Raw genomic sequence first — 19,868 nt, 5'->3', positions numbered from 1 at the left:
ATATTTGAGTTCAAACATAACTTAGGTCTCAGAAAACAAGTGTTTATTGGGATGTTTTGGTGATGCTGTTTTCCTATGTGACCTTTCAGTGTGTTGAAAAGGATGATCATTTTAAGAGAATCCACAACTCACCTTGAGGGAGACGGTCTTCTGCAACATGTCGAACAGGAACTGTAGCTGTAACAGGGAAGCGGTGTCAGCTGGGTGGGAGGGCAGCGCCAGGAACCCATGCTGCTGGCTCCTGGGCAGCAAGTACTGTTCAAAAAGCCGAGTGAGCTGCTGCAAGTTTGCAGCTGGCAAGGTCAGTGTGCTGCTACCATCCAGCACCTTGTCACCTGGAAGGAGGAGAGAACTTGATTAGGTCTTATGGCGAACAATTTTGAGCTGCAGCAACTTTTTACAATAAAAGTAGAAACTAAGTTGATTACTGTATAACATTCAACAGCAACTATTCAACTGTGAAATATCCACAGGATTTCCTGAATGTTTTATACAGGTTTCTGGCCATTCCAGGTAAAAATAATTGCCCGATGAGGCTTGAACAGAAACGCAAAACATAATTTAGAAATTGAGCATTATGATTAAAGCTTTGGGATTTTGCAAGGTCTCTTGAATTTATATGTTTTTATTATTATTTTTTTTACTAAAGAAATACAGGATGTAAACTAGGAATTTTGCATGAGAACCTCAAATTGTACTGATAAGGAGTAGGATTAAGACTAGCTGCCTAATACTAAGTGGGTCCTCCTGATCCTATCAAAAGAGCTCTGACCAGTCAGGATGTAGACAAAAATCATCAGTGAGTGTCTTGGAGTGTCTGGAACCAGTTCATGTACAAAAGATCCTTCAAGTACTATGGGTTATAGGCTTATATCTTTGTGGACTCGATTCAGGTCCAGTCAGATTGGTATTGTGGTGGTGAACTTTCAACCATTTGATTGTGAAATGTAACTTTATTTATTTTTTGGTGGCAGCTCTTAATAACATACCATTTTCACGTAGAAGAGTAGCCAAGCTGTGCACAAGTGGGGACTGGTCTGGGCGAGACACAGCCATCCTGTAACATTTCAAACAAGGTATACAATGTCAAAAACTGTCATGCAGTGTTAATCTAATAACCGCGTCTAAAAACAAAAAGGTCACGAACCCCTAAATACACTATGTGCTTATTGCAAAACAGTACTGACACTTGAATAACATAACATCACACCTCTATCTCTGCTAACATTTATTTTCTCTTGAATTACTTGAATTACTCAGTGTCCAAAGTTAGCTAACATTAGCATTCAAAACTGTACTTCACTACTGCAGCTAGCATTAGCTCTGCTAATACATATTTACCGGAAGCGAAGTTAAAAAGATTTACCTGTGCAGCGACAGCCAAAAAATAAATATTTAACATGAATGTCTTAATTTTACAGATGAGTACTACAGCATGTTAATTAAAGTGCGCGAAAATAAAGCTACATTTTTGTTATCAATTATTGGTTTCATAGAACAACGCTGTCATGTTGACAATTTTTTTTTCTGTCACGTGAGCAAGCTCCTACGGTGGCCCCAATATACCACAAAGTATATTCACTCGAAACAAAACGCAGTTTCTTTCTTTCACATATTAAACAAAGAAATCATGTATTCCTGTTTTCTGCCAGCCTTTTTTTTCCAGTCTGGAACCTATTACAGCAACCACTGAGCAAGATGCAACGAACAAATTAGTTGTGATAAATTTTAATAATCAAGTTTATGTTTCTCTACTTTAAAAGACACAAAAGAAGAAATCAGGCATAGTAAATACAAAATGCTCTTTTTAAAATTACGTTGTTTTCCTCTTTCTTTCTTAACACAGAGGGGGAAAAGAAAAGGAGAAAGAAATAAAAAAAAAATCATGTGACCACTGGGTGGCATTGTCTATCAAGGAGCTCAGACTAATTTAGCAAACATAAGCAAAGGTCAAATTGCACTGACCCTGCACGAAGCAGAAAAATGTAATCCATCCAACCATTCATATAAGACAAACAGAGAATCTACAACAAGCATTTTAGTGATGTATATAATTTAACATTTTAGTGCACCTCCAAAGCGTTTAACCTACAATTCTTTCTTTGCCATCTTTTCACACTTGTGGTTTTTGAGGTTTTCATAAATTCCATGTGTCGGTCTTACCCATCTGAGATTTTCATCACATCTGCCTGTTGGCAGACGTTCGTCCAACCAAATACAAGTCATAGCACTAATTAAAAACAGAACTCAGTGCTTGCCCAAGTAGTATTATTATGCATGTGCTACTGCTACATTGACATTTGACAGATTTCTTAATAGAATAGATTAATATCAAGTCTGATTTTAATTAGTGATGCATTAACACTAATAAACACTAATTAAAAATAAGACATTTAAAACATGGTCATTGCAGAGGGAAGGGAATTACTAGTGAATGATTTGCAAGATACTTCTGTTAAGAAAAAAAAATCCTCAAAAAATGGTAAATTTCAGTTTTGTTCCTGCAAAACAAGCATGTTTGTGTTTTATCATGAGCTCAGCATATCACTAGCTTTGGAGCTCCAACTTTTGGACTTTAAATTGGTAAACGTATGTGTTAACTCATTAGGAGCGTCTAAGTTGTGTCTAAGTTATTCTTTTATTGGGGAATACGCAACAGTGCTGTGGCTTCATAACTGATACTTTACAATGATTTGGATTAGCAAATAAAGCAATAACTTTCCTAATTTGCACACACACTATTTGTTGCTAAGCGGCAAAAAAAACACTTGGGCACATACACACATTTTTCCGTTTAAAAAACACACACACACACACTCATGAGCATTTTTCCATTTGGGATTGTGAGGCAAACATTTCCATGTAAGGATTTATATAAAGCAATTTGGTAAACATTTCCATTCAGTGAAAATGGCTTGCTAACAACATCGTCATACCTGCTTCACTGTGCATGCATGAAAACTGATTTTGAAAACTATGGTTACAAAATGAGCTCATGATCCAGCTGGTTGTCCCTCTAATCAAATTATATATAGAACTTTTCCTGCATCAAAGCAGTACTTTAAACAAAAGGAAACTTAATTAAGTCATCTAAGCCAAACATTAAACTTGAAATATGCACAAAAAGTACATGTTTCAGATTATAAGAACTTAATAGTACATATGTTAAATTTGTTTTTCTCTGTGTTATGAATTTACCTTTTGGATCAAGAGACAGTTAAGTTATGCAACTTTGCATAACTTAAACAAAGTGTATTATAAAGTCTATAAAAGAGATAATACCATTGTTGCAGTCATCTACCATAAGGCTTAGGGGTGAAGCAGAAAAAAATTAAATACAAAATAACAGCAATAATTGCAAATGAATTGGTTTGGGTAACCACTGGATAGTTTGGGATATGAAAATATTTATTTAAAGTAAATTTTGTACTAATCAGTAAGAAGCAAAGTCAAATTCACTTGTGTTTGTGAGTGGGTGTCTTCAAAGGAGGCATTTTACCTGCAAATACATTTTTGTTTGTTCAAAACTATTAATTAAGTGTTTATATTAGGGGCATATGGGCTTAAAATAAGATGTTATTAAAATCCTGAACAAACTGAGTTTGTACTGCAATTAAGTAGATGAGCTCTTGCATATAAAACTCCCTCTGTATACATGCTCAGGCACATATACTGTTTTGTGTCCTCGGCCCATCAGTGATCCCTTAGCTTCCTCTATCAATGTGAAGTTTATCCAGAGTTTGTGTTTGCTTAACAATTCCATGGGGAGGAATTTAAGTAACTGGCCTTGGTGGGGATTACTTTGCACACATGGGCAGATCCCGCGGCCTGTTCAGCCTATTAGCCAGTGACCATCCCAGACACAAATCCTCGCCCCCAGGCTCTTATTTATAAAACGTCGAGCCCTCTCTCCTGCTGCTTTTCCATCCATGGTTTCATAAAATGACATATGAGGTTCAATGTGCAAACAGCCCTCTGGGCATCCTCCTGACTCACACCCCTAAGATGCAGGGCAGCTTCAAATGTGCCCTTTCTCCCTCTCTGCACCCCCAAGTTGAGCTTGGGATGCGGATTGCGAATAGGGCCAAATAATATTAAATAAATGTACACCCACAAAAGAAAATAATCTGCATTTATATCTGTAGAGTTAGGTTACACATACCATTTCTATTTCTGGGCCATTGGATAAACACCTATTAGTCTACTGTACTGGACAGAGTTAATAGGAGCTTGTTTTGTGGGTGGGCGTGACACCTCAAGGCTTGGCCTCACCAATCAATAGGAAACATTACTGTATACATGCACAGTAGCATTACTGTACAGAGGTGTAATATGCTGGTAGCAGCGGGCAGAGTTTAATAGAGTGTCAATGAACATGTCAGCCACTGCGGGGAGGTCTTTCCATGTCATGAAGGCACTCCACATAGTCCTTTTGTTAGTTTGTTTTTTTATTTATGCATTCTTGGAGCTGGGGCAGACGGTGCTGATTGAAACAAACAAGCCGCTCTGTGTAGCAGTGCAGAGCAAAGGTGTTTTAATTTACTGCAATTTTATGAGCACAAGCTGGCATCCCAGACTCAGGGAAATGATTTTCTCAAGGGCAGCAATGAAGCTCCTGCATGGTCCCTTGGTATGTCCAGAAAAAAGGCAGCTCTGTAAGTGACTTATGGAGAAATTTAGAGATGATAATGATTGTGATGATGATGATGGTTAAAACACCCTAAAAAAGAGGAAATAACCCCAATAGCTTCTCTTATCTGATGACTGTGTGGCTGCTTTATATCAAACTTACATCCAATAAAGTGATTAAAGAAAGGGTGAAATTTAAGATTAAATTTAAATTATGCAAATTGTACATTAATAATGTAGATACAATATGTTTTTTTAAACGTATAATTTATTCGATCTTATTTTGAGTTAACCGATGACACAGTGAAATTTAACAACTCTATGCTGTCCTCTGATTAGACAGTGTGGGGTAAAAAAAAAAAGGTAGAAAATCATTAACACTTCATGAACAGTGCAACTGAGACTGCAGCACAACTTAAACTGAAAATACGACATATATGAAAGCAAAAAAGTCATAAATGTTGCACCGTATCTTCTCATTAAGAAAAGATAGCCAAAGATAAATCAAAGCTATTCCCTTCATCTGAATATTTTCTTCAATTAACACCCACATGAGGCCCCGAGTGCAAACCTGGGAATTTGTAGGACCCAGCAGACCTCCCAGCCCCCGGCTTCACCTGTTCGCGTGCACATATCTTCCCCTTTTTTTCCCACTTGGGGTTGCCTCCGATCGCCCTATGATAATGACCAAAAACATTATGCCTATAACTATGCTGTCGTACGCCGGCTGCAGCTTGCTGATCCTTTCCGCGTCTTTCGCTGGTGCCTCCCTGGCCGAGATGGTGTTCCGCTGCCCTGTATGCACCGCGGAGCGCCTGGCGCTGTGCCCAAAGCTCACCGAGACGTGCGCGGAGATAGTGCGCGAACCGGGCTGCGGGTGCTGCCCCGTGTGCGCCCGGCAGGAGGGCGAGACTTGCGGCGTGTACACCCCGAGATGCTCCACGGGTTTGAGATGCTACCCGACGCCCGACTCGGAGCTCCCCCTGGAGCAACTGGTGCAGGGCCAGGGACAGTGTCGGCGCAAAGTGGACACCGAGACGACCACTTACAGCCAGGAGCAGCGGGAGCAAACCAGCGGTCAGTCAGTTCATTGGAAACTGGTTTTCCTCAATCAATTTTTAATGACACTGTCTAGACTGCAGCCTGAGGACTAATGTAGACATATTGCATTGTCATAAAGGGCCATTAGTGAAGTTATATTGAGCATTTTCCTCTTCATTACATGATATCCCTTATATATTTATATCAACACGTCCTTTTTATGTCTATTGAAAAAATTATGAGGGATTTTGGTACCCTTTTTATACACTAGCATCAAGGTTTAGTTAATAATCTTAAAGTTTACCAGAATTTTCTTGTATCTCTAATTTTGCTTTAGGATTCTGTTCATGTCCCTAAATAGCATTTAGAATGGGGAGTATCTTAACTGCTATTCTATCCACTTTTAAAAATGCTGCAAGTGGTATTCTGTGGCATAAATGTTTTTAAAGTGTTGTGAGTCATGGTGGGCCTGCAGAGAATTAAACAAAAGGAATAACCAGTTCATCTCAGCTGTGCTCCAAACAGCTGGCCTTCTAGTCTTTCCCAATACTAACCCTCCCACTAAAAAAAAAAAGTCTTTAAAACACTGCATCAACGCCTGCAAAGTCGCCTGCAAAATTCTTAGAAGTTGTACTTGGATCAACGCAGAAAACATCGCAGTATAGATGTTGACATTTCCACAGGGGATTTGAGGGAAAGAAAAAGAGACAACAGAGGGAATGCTGCATTGATTGGAAAAGTGGACTTTAAGCTTTGACCAGAAAGTAGCTATAAACTGCTGTTGATGGTCACTGCATTAACTGTCGACCTGGAAAAAGAACTGAGGATGTATATGTGCAGGTGGGGGTATCACAATGGAGCTAGATGAGGCCTGGAGCCCGTCAGACTCATGCAGGTTACTTTCAAACAGGGACAAATCATGGTGAAGAAGAAAACAGCCTCATTATCTGGCTGATTTTAGGGCTGCAAATCTTCACTGAGTGTCCAGTGGAGTTAGCCAGAGTGTAATTTCTCCTTATTTTTCAAATCTGAGCTTTGTGAGAGTTTACCTCTAGACTGACACACGTTTATTTTGGCACGTCTGTGCTGGGACACATGAAACCAGCGTTCAGTGTGTTCTTGTTCTTTGTAAGGGCTCTTTATGCCATCACCCTGACAAAAGGTCAAAAATAACAAACCCCTCTGATAATCAGCCATGACAGTTTCATTGTTATGAATTTAAACAGTTTTATTTGATTTATGTAACCTAAAAGGAGATCAGAATACTTGGACACATCCTGCAAGAAAACAACCATAAAATATCTATTTCAATTTCAATTTATTAATGGAAAACCCCAATAAAACACAAAACACAGACATAACAATATTTCACATGTAATACGACAAACATACAATACAACACTATACATTATACAAAGATAATACACAATACAGCGTCTAACACTTAATCAGGACAGTCACTGAATACACAACCCTCTTCTCCAGCCCCTGGTTTCATGTCACAAATAACAGAAGTTTATTTATTAAATTTACACAATTGCAGATTAACACATACGGAAAAGAAAACGTTACAAACACAGACAGACTGTTTTAAGGTAAGTATTACGTAAGGTTCTAAAGTGGCCGTATGATGTTATTGACCTCAAAGATGCAGGCAGATGGTTACAATCATTGGGAGCCTTAAAGGAGAAAGACTGCCGACCCGCCTCCTTCTGAGCTAAAGGAACAGTAAAGCAAAGGAGAGATTTTCTAAGTAGACTGGCGTGAAATAAAAATAAGTACATTTGAAATATATTGCAACCAATGGCATTTTTTTTCCATGGCAAAATGTCTGCTTTTCTTGCCTCAGTTTTATCTTGCAGGTTGAAAGGTCTGAGATTAGGTTGGATGTGTCCAGCAAATGGTAAAATCTTAGAGATTAGCTCGAAAAGCTGGAAGTGGAGTTGTTTTGGATAAAAGGCTTGCTGCTGCAGATGGAAGAGTGATTCGGGAGCGGTGGACATTGCACTGTAAATTGCAGTGCTTTTCCAAGGTTACAATATTTTTTTTTCTTTAAATTCTTTGCATAAATTGAGGCTAAATTGTTCAGAACTATTCAAATTTTCTTCATTGAGGGCTGAAGCCTCAATTTTTGCTCATCTGCAGCATCAAAATTTTCTAGTTGCTATATTTTGCTTCCCCTATATTTAAGGAATTTATTAGTAAATAAGAGGTAAAAATAATTTTGCAGTTGTATTAGGTTGATTGACACCTTGGCAAAGAGAATGGATGTTTAAATGTTCTTTTCCTCTGTTTTATTTCTTTCTAAGTCACTGAACCATTTAACAAGCGCTTAATAAAAACAACAAGCAAATTAATAAATGAAGGGTGGTATTTATCCAGGAAATTACACAGTAGAAGATGATGCAGAGTTGCATTGATAACAGAAGCACAATTAAAATAAATTAGAGACAACCAACAGCAGAAAGGTCAGAGGTCAAAACCAATATTCCCTTAATCCTGGAGTCAACACGCCATTGATTAAAAGTTGAATGGGCAGGGGATGCATAGGGGGATGGTAAACCTGGAAATAAAATTCAGTTTCTTTATTACTTACATTCAGACTTAAACAGTTAGTAGAAATATTGATATTCAGATTCCTACAAAAACATTAGTCAAAATAAGGATTTTTTTTTATTTCCATTAAATTAAGAATGCTACTCTTATAAGTAGGTCTTAAAAAGTAAACTGAATAATTTACATTGAATCTTGTTCTCATTATGCTGCAAAGATACAAAAATTGTAAATTAATTCTCAATAATACAATTTTTTTTCTAAAAAGAAAGCGTAAACATTAAACATGTACATTAAGTTCCTCCAAATTTAACATGTTTTAGAGTGTAGATTTAGGCTGCACTGAAAATAACATCATGACAGATTCAAATTCACTTTCCTGGGTGAAAGTAAAGTACACGAGTAAAAATAGACTTTTAGAGACAGCAGGATTTCCTACAGTTCAGACTGGTGCTTTCACTGGTCCTTGTCTGCCAGTAAAACTCAAAGCATGCCGTTTGGTGGCAAAGAAAAGCGTCACCTTCCTCTCATCAAATATATGCTGATTGTAAAAGCTTGACACGATCTGATCACAGTTGTTTGCACTGAGAGCAGTTCTGTTTGTAGAATATCTCCTGCTCTGATTGAATGCCAGCATCTGCTTTCCTTTAACTTCCTTCCAAGCAGATGGACAGCCTTTCAGTGAGTATTTACTGACATTAACATCAAGAATCTAATCGCAAAACCAAACGACAGTTTTGTTAAGGGCACGTGTTGATTTTAAACTGAAGGAAAAAGGAGATTTCAGAAAATGTGCTGAGACTTGTCAGCTATGCAGGATAATGGTAGCAGTCCTTTTTGTAACCATGAACAGAAAGAGGCATTTAAACTGTTAATTGCAATTATTATGACAGTTAATTTTCAGCTGAAATGGTCACATTTATATGAGTCTCAGTCGCAGCAATTTTTTTTCCCCACATTATTTCACTTTGACACACCTTACATTGATGCAAAGGACCATGCAAACATTAGTTCCATCAGTTTAAGCCAACACTTACATGCAAGATTTTTGGTTATATTCATATATATATTATATATTCATATATGGAAGTGGTTGGGGAACTGAGGAGATGATCACATTGTCTTTATGCCAGTATTTTTTGCTCCAAAATCTATATAGCTGGTTCAACATCAAAGGTGTGTTAAACTTCCTCATATCATGTGCACTAATGCACCCACATACCACACTGTTCATGGAGGTTGAAGTCTAACTTTTTACTTGGAGGATACAGCATTTCAGCACTTCTTGTATTTTGGCATCCGTGATTTCCATTAAAAATTTTATTTCCATTCATTCAACCACAGGTCAGTTTTCCTCTTCACCGCAGTCCGTCTTAAATGAGTTTTAGTTCAGAAGTTCAGACAATGGGACAGTTTTTCTGGGTTTTCTTTGTATATTTTTCATTAGTCTTTAACTGTGTTCATTGAAGATGAATTTCAAAGGCATTCTGAGGTCGTGCAGTTATTTCTACATGCGTGTTTTTAATGCCGTTGTGCCAGCAAGCCATTCAGTATTGTTCCTTTTTAGCCTTGTCCTTTGTGTACAGAGATTTCAGTGGTAAATGTCTCCCCATTTAACTGACCGCCAGATAATGCAAGATACTACTTTTTATTGTACAAGTGCTTTTTCAAACAAGTGGGTTATCATGTGGAGGTTTTCATAAGCTCTTGGTTTTCTTGGGAAGGATTCAGTAAGTTTAAAATTTGAGGATGATGTCTCAGAGATAATGATGCATAACAACTGTAAAGATTAATGGAAGATCCTAAATGTGTCAGGGTCTCCATGACTTGGTGCGATAACCCCAGGAGGATGACATGGGATATTTCCTCCTACAGTAACATTCAATAAGTATAATAATAATAATAATAATAATAATATTAATAATAATTTATTAGCTTTTAATAGCAAAAAAAAGGATTTGATAATTGAGAAAGTGTGCTAATTTTGATATTAAAAACAACAATATAACAACAAATAATTCCTTGATTATTGGCTGAAAAGTCTCAATCTTAAAGCAACCCACAAGTTTCCAACTATCCCATCTGTTTATGCATGGACTCATTTGACATTGCGTTTCCACAGAAACCTGGACCAAAGTAAAGGTTCCTTTTAATGAGATTGGATAGCCGTTTAGTTGTTTTGACTGGAATCATACCACAAATGACCTCAAAAGAGAACATGCCGGTTTAAAAAAGCTGGATCGGAGCTCAGATCCTTACTTACATGAATTAGAAAACTTGTGGTGGCTTTACTTAGTGATCCTCAAAAAAAGCCATCTGTTTTTATTTTGCCCAAACTTATCCAAAGTCCATTTTACATGCTCATAATTAAAGAGGAAAACTCTACGTTTTGTTGTATCAGTACGGGAAGGGGAAAGTGAGATGGAAATAAAAAGGGATGAGATAAAAAGCTCTGGTGCCATCTGGATCTTGGAATAACATTGTTAGCTAACAATGTTATTCCAATGACCAAAGTGTACCTGCGGGGGTGTCCAGACGACCCCTGCAGGACTGAAATAGCTCTGAGATAATCCCCCTGTTCCATCCCAGGCTTCTCTAAAAAGGGGTATTTGTGCTATCTACCCTCAAGGCACTGACTTCAGGCGTCCGTGCCAAGAATCTCCTAGTGCCTATTGAGAACCAGAATAACTTCCCACCCTCCTTTTGGTCAAGGGTGATTTAAAACAATGCAAACACTGTCTGATATGCTACTGACACTGAGGGGGGTGAGGGGCAATCTGAATATGAAGCTTCTGCAAAGAGAAAATTGTAATGGCATGAAATGATAGATATGTATTTGAAAAGATATAAAATCAAATATGTGCTTGTAGGACAGGTATTTAAAGGCTTCTACAGACAGTGAATAGGAGTGTAAATCACAAGTTTGATCACTATTCAATATTAGATAAATTCAATAGATATAAATGTGAATACTGCTATGATATGAAACAATACCAACCAAAACCAAAATTTTAGGAACCTTTTTGCTGTAGGTTTGATGTTCTCTTCCTTCAATTTTGGTGTCCTAAGTCTACAAATCTTTTTTCTCTAAAAACTGGGGCTTATCTTAGAAATGATTTTGCAAACATTTTCTTAGATTTCTTTCTCGTGTCTTTCTTTCACTACTTGTGTCCTCCTTGGCCTTTGCTTACGTGTTTCAGATATGGTATATGGTATAGACTAAAGCAGTGACTTCACAATGCAAGTGTTTTCTTTTTTCCACCCTCTGCACCCACCTTGACTAACATCCCCCACCGAGATACGTCTTTGCACCTCATCCTGCAGAACTTTTATAACCCTTGAATTTTTTTTTTTTTAAATATTGCCTTATCTTGTCGCCTTTGCGTTTTTTCCAAATTATTTTCGTGAATACTGAGAATGGATTAAATGGGTTAAATTTGTTATTGTTATGATCTCTAATGTTCAAGAATTTTGGTCCTTTTTTAAAAAAAGATCATTTTATATTATATTATATTATTTACAATATATTTATTTATGGAAAAATATCATTAATAAAGTGTGCTAATTCTGATTAACCAGCTAAATGGTTAATCAAACCATCAGAGATGCATGACTGCTGATATTCAATGGGGTTATAAGAGCATGTGCCATGTAACAGCAAAGTTGGAGATTGCAACATACTTACTGCCTTGTGGCATGTTTAGGGGACTTTACCGTGCCTGCATTGGTTAACCATAGCCCTACTTCCACTGAGTGGTATGTTATAGTTCTCAATGGTCCAGCCTGGTCAGGCAAGCATTTCCTAGCGCAGGGGTAGGCAATTTATGTCCTCAAGAGCTGCAGTCTTGCACGTTTAAGAGGTTTCCCTGTTTAAACACACCTGATTTAAATAAATGAGTCTGTAAGCAGGACTTACTAAGCTGTTGAATCCATTTGATTATTATCAGGTGTGTTGGAGCAGGGAAACATGAAAAAACCTGCAAGACTTGGGGCTCTCTAGGCCTGAATTTGTCTACCCCTGACATAGCAAGTCAAACCCTCACTACGTAGGCAGGGTTAGCATATACAAGTGCAATGACAACAAACCTGACACAACTAACAAGAAACATGATAGTAAGGAATGTTTGCAGTTCCAGAGCTGACCAGACCTTACTGTTGTTTGCTTGCATCTTTTCAGCGTCAAGTCAACAATAAAGTTAAACAATTGAACTCCTTCAGTATGTTTATCTCTCATGTGTAACGTACTGTGTAACGAACCGTACCGTATGACTGTGCATTCTTGATGTCAAGCAAATGCTCTTCTTTCCAAGTAAAATGTTAGTAGAGCAGACTTTTCTCAATGGTTTAAAAACCTGCATTGTTTGGATAAATGTCCTAAAGCGAGCACTATCATTGTCTGTCTCAGCACATTGCCATCACATGTAGATCACATGTGTGTCGATATTGGATCAATAGTGTGACACCACTGCCATGATTTTGTATTGAATCAACAGTCTGCACATGTGCAGGCTCAAACCAAAGCAGAACAGTGACCTGATGAATTAAAGAACACACCATCTTTAGGGGCCTGTTAGTACATGAAAGCACAAACCTGAGGTTTAACTTTAATGTAAAATGGTGGCTGAAGCATTTGCTAGAGAGATTTTTGCATTCCATGCTGCTCACACCCCTCATATCTCTGTCTCTTCAGCTATGAGTGATAGTCAATGCCTGTGATGCTCTTCAGATTGTGCATGTCCCAGCTTGCTTCAGTTCCTGTCCCACTTTAGGTCCCAAGCAATCTCCCCAGAGTTCAACCTAGCAATGCCGCTGGTGAGCTATGCCTAGTCTTGGATGCTGCGGTGTGCATGTACGTGCCAGAGCCTGTGTAAAGCCTGTGTTTAGATGGCTGTCGTGGGCCAAAAAGCCTGGAAGGTAAACATCTTCACTCTGCTGAGTTTGTATTTCTAGAAAACTGTCCCACCAGGCCTTGTAATGGATTATGGACTGCAGTAAATCAATGCAGTGCCTTTCGTCAGCTTCCTAAGTGGCACATGACCTATTTCACACCTCAGAGCTGCTAAAGAACTGGAACTGAGAGGATTTGAACTTATTTTTTCTTATCTTTTGTAATAAGAAATCCACGTTATGATAGAAATAGTTCAGTTCTAGCTACAAGTTGGTCCTACTTACCTTGGGTCAGGCGGGTCTTTTTTCTTTTTCCCCAGTTCAATTTTGTGTTTACAGGAACAATAGAAATGTTTGCCAGTAAGCCCAGTTAAATGGATCATTATCTTTTCTTTTAGAAAGACAAAGCTTTAGAGAAAGTTGTTTGGGTGTACTCATCTCATAAGTAATAAAATAATTGCAGATGGGTTAGTTACATTATTTATAGACAGAGGATCCCAGAAAGTCCAATGACTATAATAAGAAGAAAATTACATTTGTAGAATTTTCTTCAGTAAGCTAGATGATGAATTTCTCCTGGATCCCACTAAACATCTTCAGCCAAGACACACAGTAAACATCCCTTTAAAGAGTAGGGTCAAAACGAGCAAGTATCTGCTGAAAATGATGAGAATACCAGTGTTTGTATCTTTCTTTTTCCAACATTTCCAGTCTCTACAATCTGGCCAAGTCTGCCATTTGCTCAGTTGACCAGAATCTGGACAATCAGACACGCCACCTTTGGCCTTCGTGCCACCTGGGAATTCGACATGGATCAGATATAGAAAGGAAGCCTCTCAGGCTATTGTGTGAGGATTAAGTCAAGCAGTAGACTGGACAGTAGGCCTGCTGCTCTGTTGACTCTTCTGATCCCCAGCCCACTGCTGTGGAGCAGCTTGGACTGCAGAGGCCTAGTGCCCCATGAAAGTGGAGTCCTGACCCTCTGTGTTTGTGTCTGTGCATGTAGATTCAATAGGGTGATTGCTGTTAAACACTGCGTCTGCAGACGTACTTGACTGAACATTTCATACTGCCTCAAAAAACATTAGGTGAAGGTATTGCACTTAGAAACAGAGGATGATGCAAAACAAAAGGCACCCCACTCGCCAATATTTCTGAGTGTGTTCTGTGTTTATTAACTTGTGCACACACACATATAAGGACACACCTAATTTCAGTTGACTTTTGCTGCTTTTTCCAAAGAAACTCAGCCTTCAAAGAAACCCAGTGAGAGCACAGTTGAGCATCATAAAGGGAACTCAAGTCCAACAACACCAGATCTATCTGATGGCAAATGGCGCCAGCACCTTGTTATTGCTTCTTTTGGAATTTCCTTTCTCCTGTTCTCTCTTAGACTTTTTGTAATCATATTCTTCAACCGGATGCCAAATTTAACTCTTGCGGGGCTTAGGGAATGCCCCATTCAGTCACACACTTGCTTTCATTCCCAGCACTGTCCATAAACCTTGAACTATCCACTTCATGGCCAAGTATTTGACCTTCTCTAGTTATTTCCCCTATTTCTTTTGGATGTTCAGTAAATCCCTATGTAAAGGTGAAATACATAATAGTAATGATGTTGTAGCACAATGTGTTTTACTTTTTGAAATATTATGTTTTGCAGCTAATCCTAACTATGAGATGCTATCTGAAAAATTTGTCATACAAGTTGTTTTCCTTTTTTTTAAAATCCAAAATCAGCTGGTTTAGAGAGATGCTCCTCTTCCACTCCCTTTCTGTGAACATCAAAGTCTGCTCTGTTGTCAGAAAAAACAAGTTGGGTTGGACCTGGCCTCTCACCTTCATTGCTCTATCTGCCTGAAGAGAGTTTTTTCTTCTCTCTTTCATTTGGTGGATGATGTTGAACACAACTCAAAGAAGAAAAGAGACAGTCAAAGTAAAATAAATAAATATGTTTTGAATAAAAGGGATTTTAAGGCAGGGTGAGCTGTTCAGTTATTGAGTACTTGTCTTGTAAAAGGCTTTTAAACTTTGTATTTGCTATTAAATGCTAGGTCTAGACCAAGTGGCAGCCTCAAGGACTGAAAAATTAAGCCAACAAAGAAAAGCTAAAAACTGCAATTTCTCATGTGGCCACTTGGGGCTCAAAAATCAAGTCAGTTTGTTAAAATGAACTAAATTAAGTATGTTTACAGGCTGGTTTTAAAATTGACTTGGCCATAAAGTAATTTTCCCTCTCATTACAACTCAGGGTGGTGAATATGTATGCATGTTTTTATGTAGTCTACAGAACTCATTTAAATTTAGATTTGTGTATATTTATGGTCAGAGTGCTATGATTTCTGTGAATGCCACCCTGTGGATATGCAGTGTCCTCATAATTATAGATGTTTCTCTTGTATGTGATCTTTGACTTAATAAACCCAGGATAGCAACAGCAAAATGGCAAACTTGATGCTTCAAAAGCTAGTTTACAAACCAATGAGTGAGGACACACGGATAGATGAACATGTAGCAGACAGCATAACACCAGTTTTTCAGCTTAAACTGCATTTTGTTTAAGAGCCCCTTGTCTTTGTTTTGCATGGGGTACCAATTTGTTGCCACTTTCTGACGTGCAAGAAAATGCTCCACTGCTGGATTAGGCTTCCTCTGCAGTGGTAAATAATGCACCAGCTGCACCAAATATAAATGTAATTTTATAATGCTTTATTAATAACTGAAACTGGTTGTGTGAAGAGTTCAGAAGGATGGAGGAGGGCAGACACACACCAAGCAGATGATTTATGTCCAAGTCCAACCAATTTCCCCCTATTTTTATTTTAACCTTTTTTGCTCTACAATTGTCTTCATTGTGTGTTTTAAGTAGTTGATAAAGAATATAGATTTTAAAGGTATTCAGTTATGGTTGGCAAAGTACATGCTTACATTTATGAAAACACGGTGGTTACACAGATGTTTGGATTGCGATTATTATTATTATTATTATTTTTTTTTTTATTTTGCATGAGATACCCTTTAAAAAGTGTATTTTAAGGGCAATAAAAAAAAATAAAAATCAGTCTACAGACACAGACAGACCCAAAAATGTTTTAAACAACACTTATTTGTATAACAATTTTGCAGAAACTAATTTTTCAAAATTGCTCATCAGATAAAAACTCATCTATCCACTTAAAAAAAGCACTAATTTGTCACTCTTACAACACTTACCTGCAGTCTGGAATGTATTTCACCTCGGCCTTCAGCCTCAAAGAATCTAAAATATCTACTAAGTCCATCAGTGTCCTTGAGCAAGACACTGAAATCCATTTCTGATCAGTTTGTTTTATAACTGTGGAACATGTTGGCAGAGTAAAAACAAATCCCTGTTTTTAAATTGAATACAAGCCATTGTTACTAAATGATTCAATGTCTTCATCTACAGGTGAGGCAGTGGAGCTGCAGCCTGATGTGGCCACAAGCGAGAGCCCAGCCATCCGAAGACCCAGTAAAGAGATCACATGGCTGGGACCCAAAGAAAGCGCCGTGCGTAACCACAGACAAGAGATGAAGACCAAGATGAAGACCAACAAGGTGGAAGAAGTGAAACCTACTCGGCCCAAACAGGTAGGTGCCTGTTCTGTAGGTAAATTATAATTACTATTACTACTATGTGTAATAGCAATGAAGGTCTAAATGGAGCTGAATTTGCATCAATTATTTTTATAATTTATATGAAAACACAAGTTATTTTATTTATATTTCATCAATAGCTCTAAAACTCAATTAGAAATTAGAGTAATTCATTAATAAATTCTTAAATTAATATTGTTTTTCTTAATTAAGACCAACCTTCATAAGTAGTGTGACTATAAAGACAAAGCATATTATCTTTTTTTTTATTTCAAATGGACTTTACTTGCAGGTCCATCTCATTCTTTTGTGATTTAGCTCTTTTTCCAGCAGTTAAAGGAAAATAGGCTAAGTCATGCTAGCAACTATGGCAACCACAGAAAGAAACTCCCCCTGGCTGTGATTGGTTCTTTTTGTTCAGGTACAGTGGATCCTTGCAAACTGCATTAGAAGCACTAGAAAAAGCCAGATGATGCTACATTTTTTTTACATATCAGCGGTTGCTATCAGTACACAGTGAAGGTTTTAGCTAAAAAGATAAAAATACATATTTATTCAAGTCACACGAGTTTTGCTTTAACAGCATTTTAACTGTTGGTATTAAAATAATACACCAAGCCTGGTAGACAGTAGTCCTTTTAAAAGTAGTTACTGTAAAGCTTTTATGAGGCCTCACTTTTATACTTTAAAACAACCCTAAGTAAGAAATAGCATTTGAGTTACAGCTTTCTGATTTGAGACTGATTTTAAAGACAATATGATTAAATCTTCTGGTAATTTGATATAATGAAAAAGTAACTGTTTTGACATATTTAGTTTGTTTTGAGATAAAAAACACTGATGTTTTACAGTTGTTTGTGATAATGGGGATGAGTGTATAAATGGAATAAGCTTTCTTTAATTCCTCTGAAGACCCTGTAACCTCTTTGGATGAATTAAAAACCAAAGCGCAGTACTGCCTTCCAGTTTTCATTTAGTAGTGAGTTATTTCCAGTTTTAAAGTTCAGTCAGTACCTGAAACTGCTAGTAAATTACAGCAGTGGAGAATTGAAAATACAGCAAAGACTATTTTCAGACAGCTAAAGGAGTCATGGCACTTTTTCTTCCTAAATGACAGCTCTTTAATCGAAATATAGCCAGTTACAGAACTTAAATACACCTGAGCTGCTCTGAATCCTAAAGCTGGGACTTGAAAGTGAACCCTGACTATTTCTGTCCAGCGTTGTGTTATTTTCCAGCTGCCATTAAAGCCATTTCAAGGTTATTGCTCTAACAGAAACTTTATAAGTGTCTCAACAAAATGTTTGGCTCCATTGCATTGTGAGGTAAACTTGAGGTCGCTGGCAAGTTTTTATTCATTTCTGGCAACAAATGAGATTAATTTGCTCATAACAGGAAGCCATATGGATTTATTGTGTGGATATGTGTGTGTATGAGTGCATTTTATATGGGATTTTATAGTGAGTCAAAAAACTTTCACTGCTTTACAAACACAACCTGGTGCTGATGGGTCCTGGAATAGTTTCCTTTAGTTTTGATAGATGTAACTGAACTTTAGGGGCCTTTTAAAAAATTAAATTTAAGTTTTGTTTCTTTAAAAATATTTTTTAATGAAAAAGAATAAATGGAACAGTTTGTACAAAATATATCATGCTGCAGCCTGCATGGCTACATTTTACCAGCATGACATGGAAACATGGTGGCTCCAGTTCACCCACAAACCACTAATATGGACCTGTGCACATAATTGTTTTGTTGTTTTTGCTCTTTTCAAGACTCTGTGTCAGCAGGAGCTTGACCAGGTCCTGGAGCGGATATCCAAGATGCCCTTCAGAGATAACCGAGGTCCCCTGGAAGATCTCTATGCTCTGCATATCCCAAACTGTGACAAGAGGGGGCAGTATAACCTCAAACAGGTGACCAGGCATTTTTGATAGAGGGTGGGTAAGCACCTATGGTGTAGCAGCTGGGTAATATGCAAGAATAAAGAGTAGAAAAAGTAAGTGAAGCAGAATAAACCAGCAGACGGCTAAAAAGAAGTAATTTAAAATCAATCATGTCATCAACTCTTTAGTAGCAGCAAAAGAAAAGGAGAGCTTGCATGAAAAATCATATTTAATGCATGTGACAATGAATATACAAAGAAGAAACTACAACAAAAACATTCTGTTTCAGTGCAAGATGTCTTTTCATGGTCAGAGGGGTGAGTGCTGGTGTGTCAACCCTCACACTGGCCGACCCATCCCATCAGCCCCAACGGTGAGGGGCGACCCCAACTGCACCCAGTATCTCACAGAGCTGGAGCTGGAGCTCCCTGACATGGCCCAGATCTAGCGTGGCATCAAACAAACCAAAAGATAAAATAAAATAATAAAAAAAATAAACTAAACAAAATAATCTAAACTGTAATGTACTTGGGAAAAAACCAAAACAAAAAAAGCATGTGAGTAAGCTATAAGCTATTTCTTTCTGTTTTTATGTGTTTTTAGTTCATCTGATGACAAAGACTTTAAATCATACCCACAAAAAAAGGATTAAATGACAGAATTCAGCTTGTTGCATAAAATGTAACTGCAGATTACAGTTAAGATTAGAGATTAGTTAAGATTAGATTAGACTTTCTGCATATATATTTAGCTGGAGCGTATCAGTGCTTTACTAATTGTGACTTTGCTCAGTACTTTATAAGTGTTTTGTACTGTGAGTGTTAAAAATGAAAAGCCTCTAATGTGTTGGATGTGTTTAGGTGTTTTCATGCTCTATCTAGCAGACTACTGTTTCACCACATGCTATTTTAGGCCTTGAGCACGCCTGGCTTTTAAAACACAGAACTGAAGATAAAGTGCAGTTCAGTTTGGTATTAGTAAATGTTCATTTGAAAGTCATGACATGATGCAAATAAACTAAAACTGTGTTCAATATGTGAATGTGTTTTCATTTGGCGAGAGCCACACTGATATTAAATATAACTGATGCTGTTTTAATGCATGAATTCAAATATTTTATATGTTGAAGTATAACATTGTTCAGAAAACTGCAACTGCACTGCCCTCTATGGGTGGTGCTGCCACACTGAACCAGTGACCTCAGTGTTTTGCCTTTGTCAGTGGATAGAAACCACCTGCATGGAGAGTCATAATGCA

At 37.6% G+C, this 19,868-nt stretch overlaps 2 protein-coding genes across 4 annotated transcripts in view; one reads left to right on the top strand and one right to left on the bottom strand.

Moving 5' to 3' along the window:
* LOC121635734 (serine/threonine kinase 11 interacting protein) overlaps nt 1–1,533 on the bottom strand; it is a 32,598-nt gene extending 31,065 nt beyond the window's left edge. For all 3 annotated transcript variants that reach the window (XM_041979044.1, XM_041979045.1, XM_041979047.1), the window contains exons 1-3: nt 1,367–1,533; nt 990–1,057; nt 133–335 (exon numbers count right to left, since the gene is read on the bottom strand). In XM_041979044.1, coding sequence (XP_041834978.1) covers nt 133–335; nt 990–1,056 — 270 coding nt within the window. In that variant the 5' untranslated portion in view covers nt 1,057; nt 1,367–1,533. The remainder of the gene's footprint in view (nt 1–132; nt 336–989; nt 1,058–1,366) is intronic.
* Nucleotides 1,534–5,272: 3,739 nt separating this feature from the next.
* igfbp2a (insulin-like growth factor binding protein 2a) lies at nt 5,273–19,644 on the top strand. Its single transcript, XM_041978993.1, has 4 exons — nt 5,273–5,706; nt 16,538–16,719; nt 18,501–18,641; nt 18,901–19,644. Exons 1-4 carry the CDS (start codon nt 5,307–5,309, stop codon nt 19,057–19,059), a joined length of 882 nt encoding a protein of 293 aa, XP_041834927.1. The 5' UTR covers nt 5,273–5,306; the 3' UTR covers nt 19,060–19,644.
* Nucleotides 19,645–19,868: the final 224 nt, after the last annotated feature.

Source organism: Melanotaenia boesemani, chromosome 24 (genome assembly GCF_017639745.1).
Source record: "Melanotaenia boesemani isolate fMelBoe1 chromosome 24, fMelBoe1.pri, whole genome shotgun sequence".
Lineage (NCBI taxonomy): Eukaryota > Metazoa > Chordata > Actinopteri > Atheriniformes > Melanotaeniidae > Melanotaenia > Melanotaenia boesemani.
Note: the sequence above shows the minus strand (reverse complement) of the source record. Positions and strands in the feature narration are given on the sequence as shown.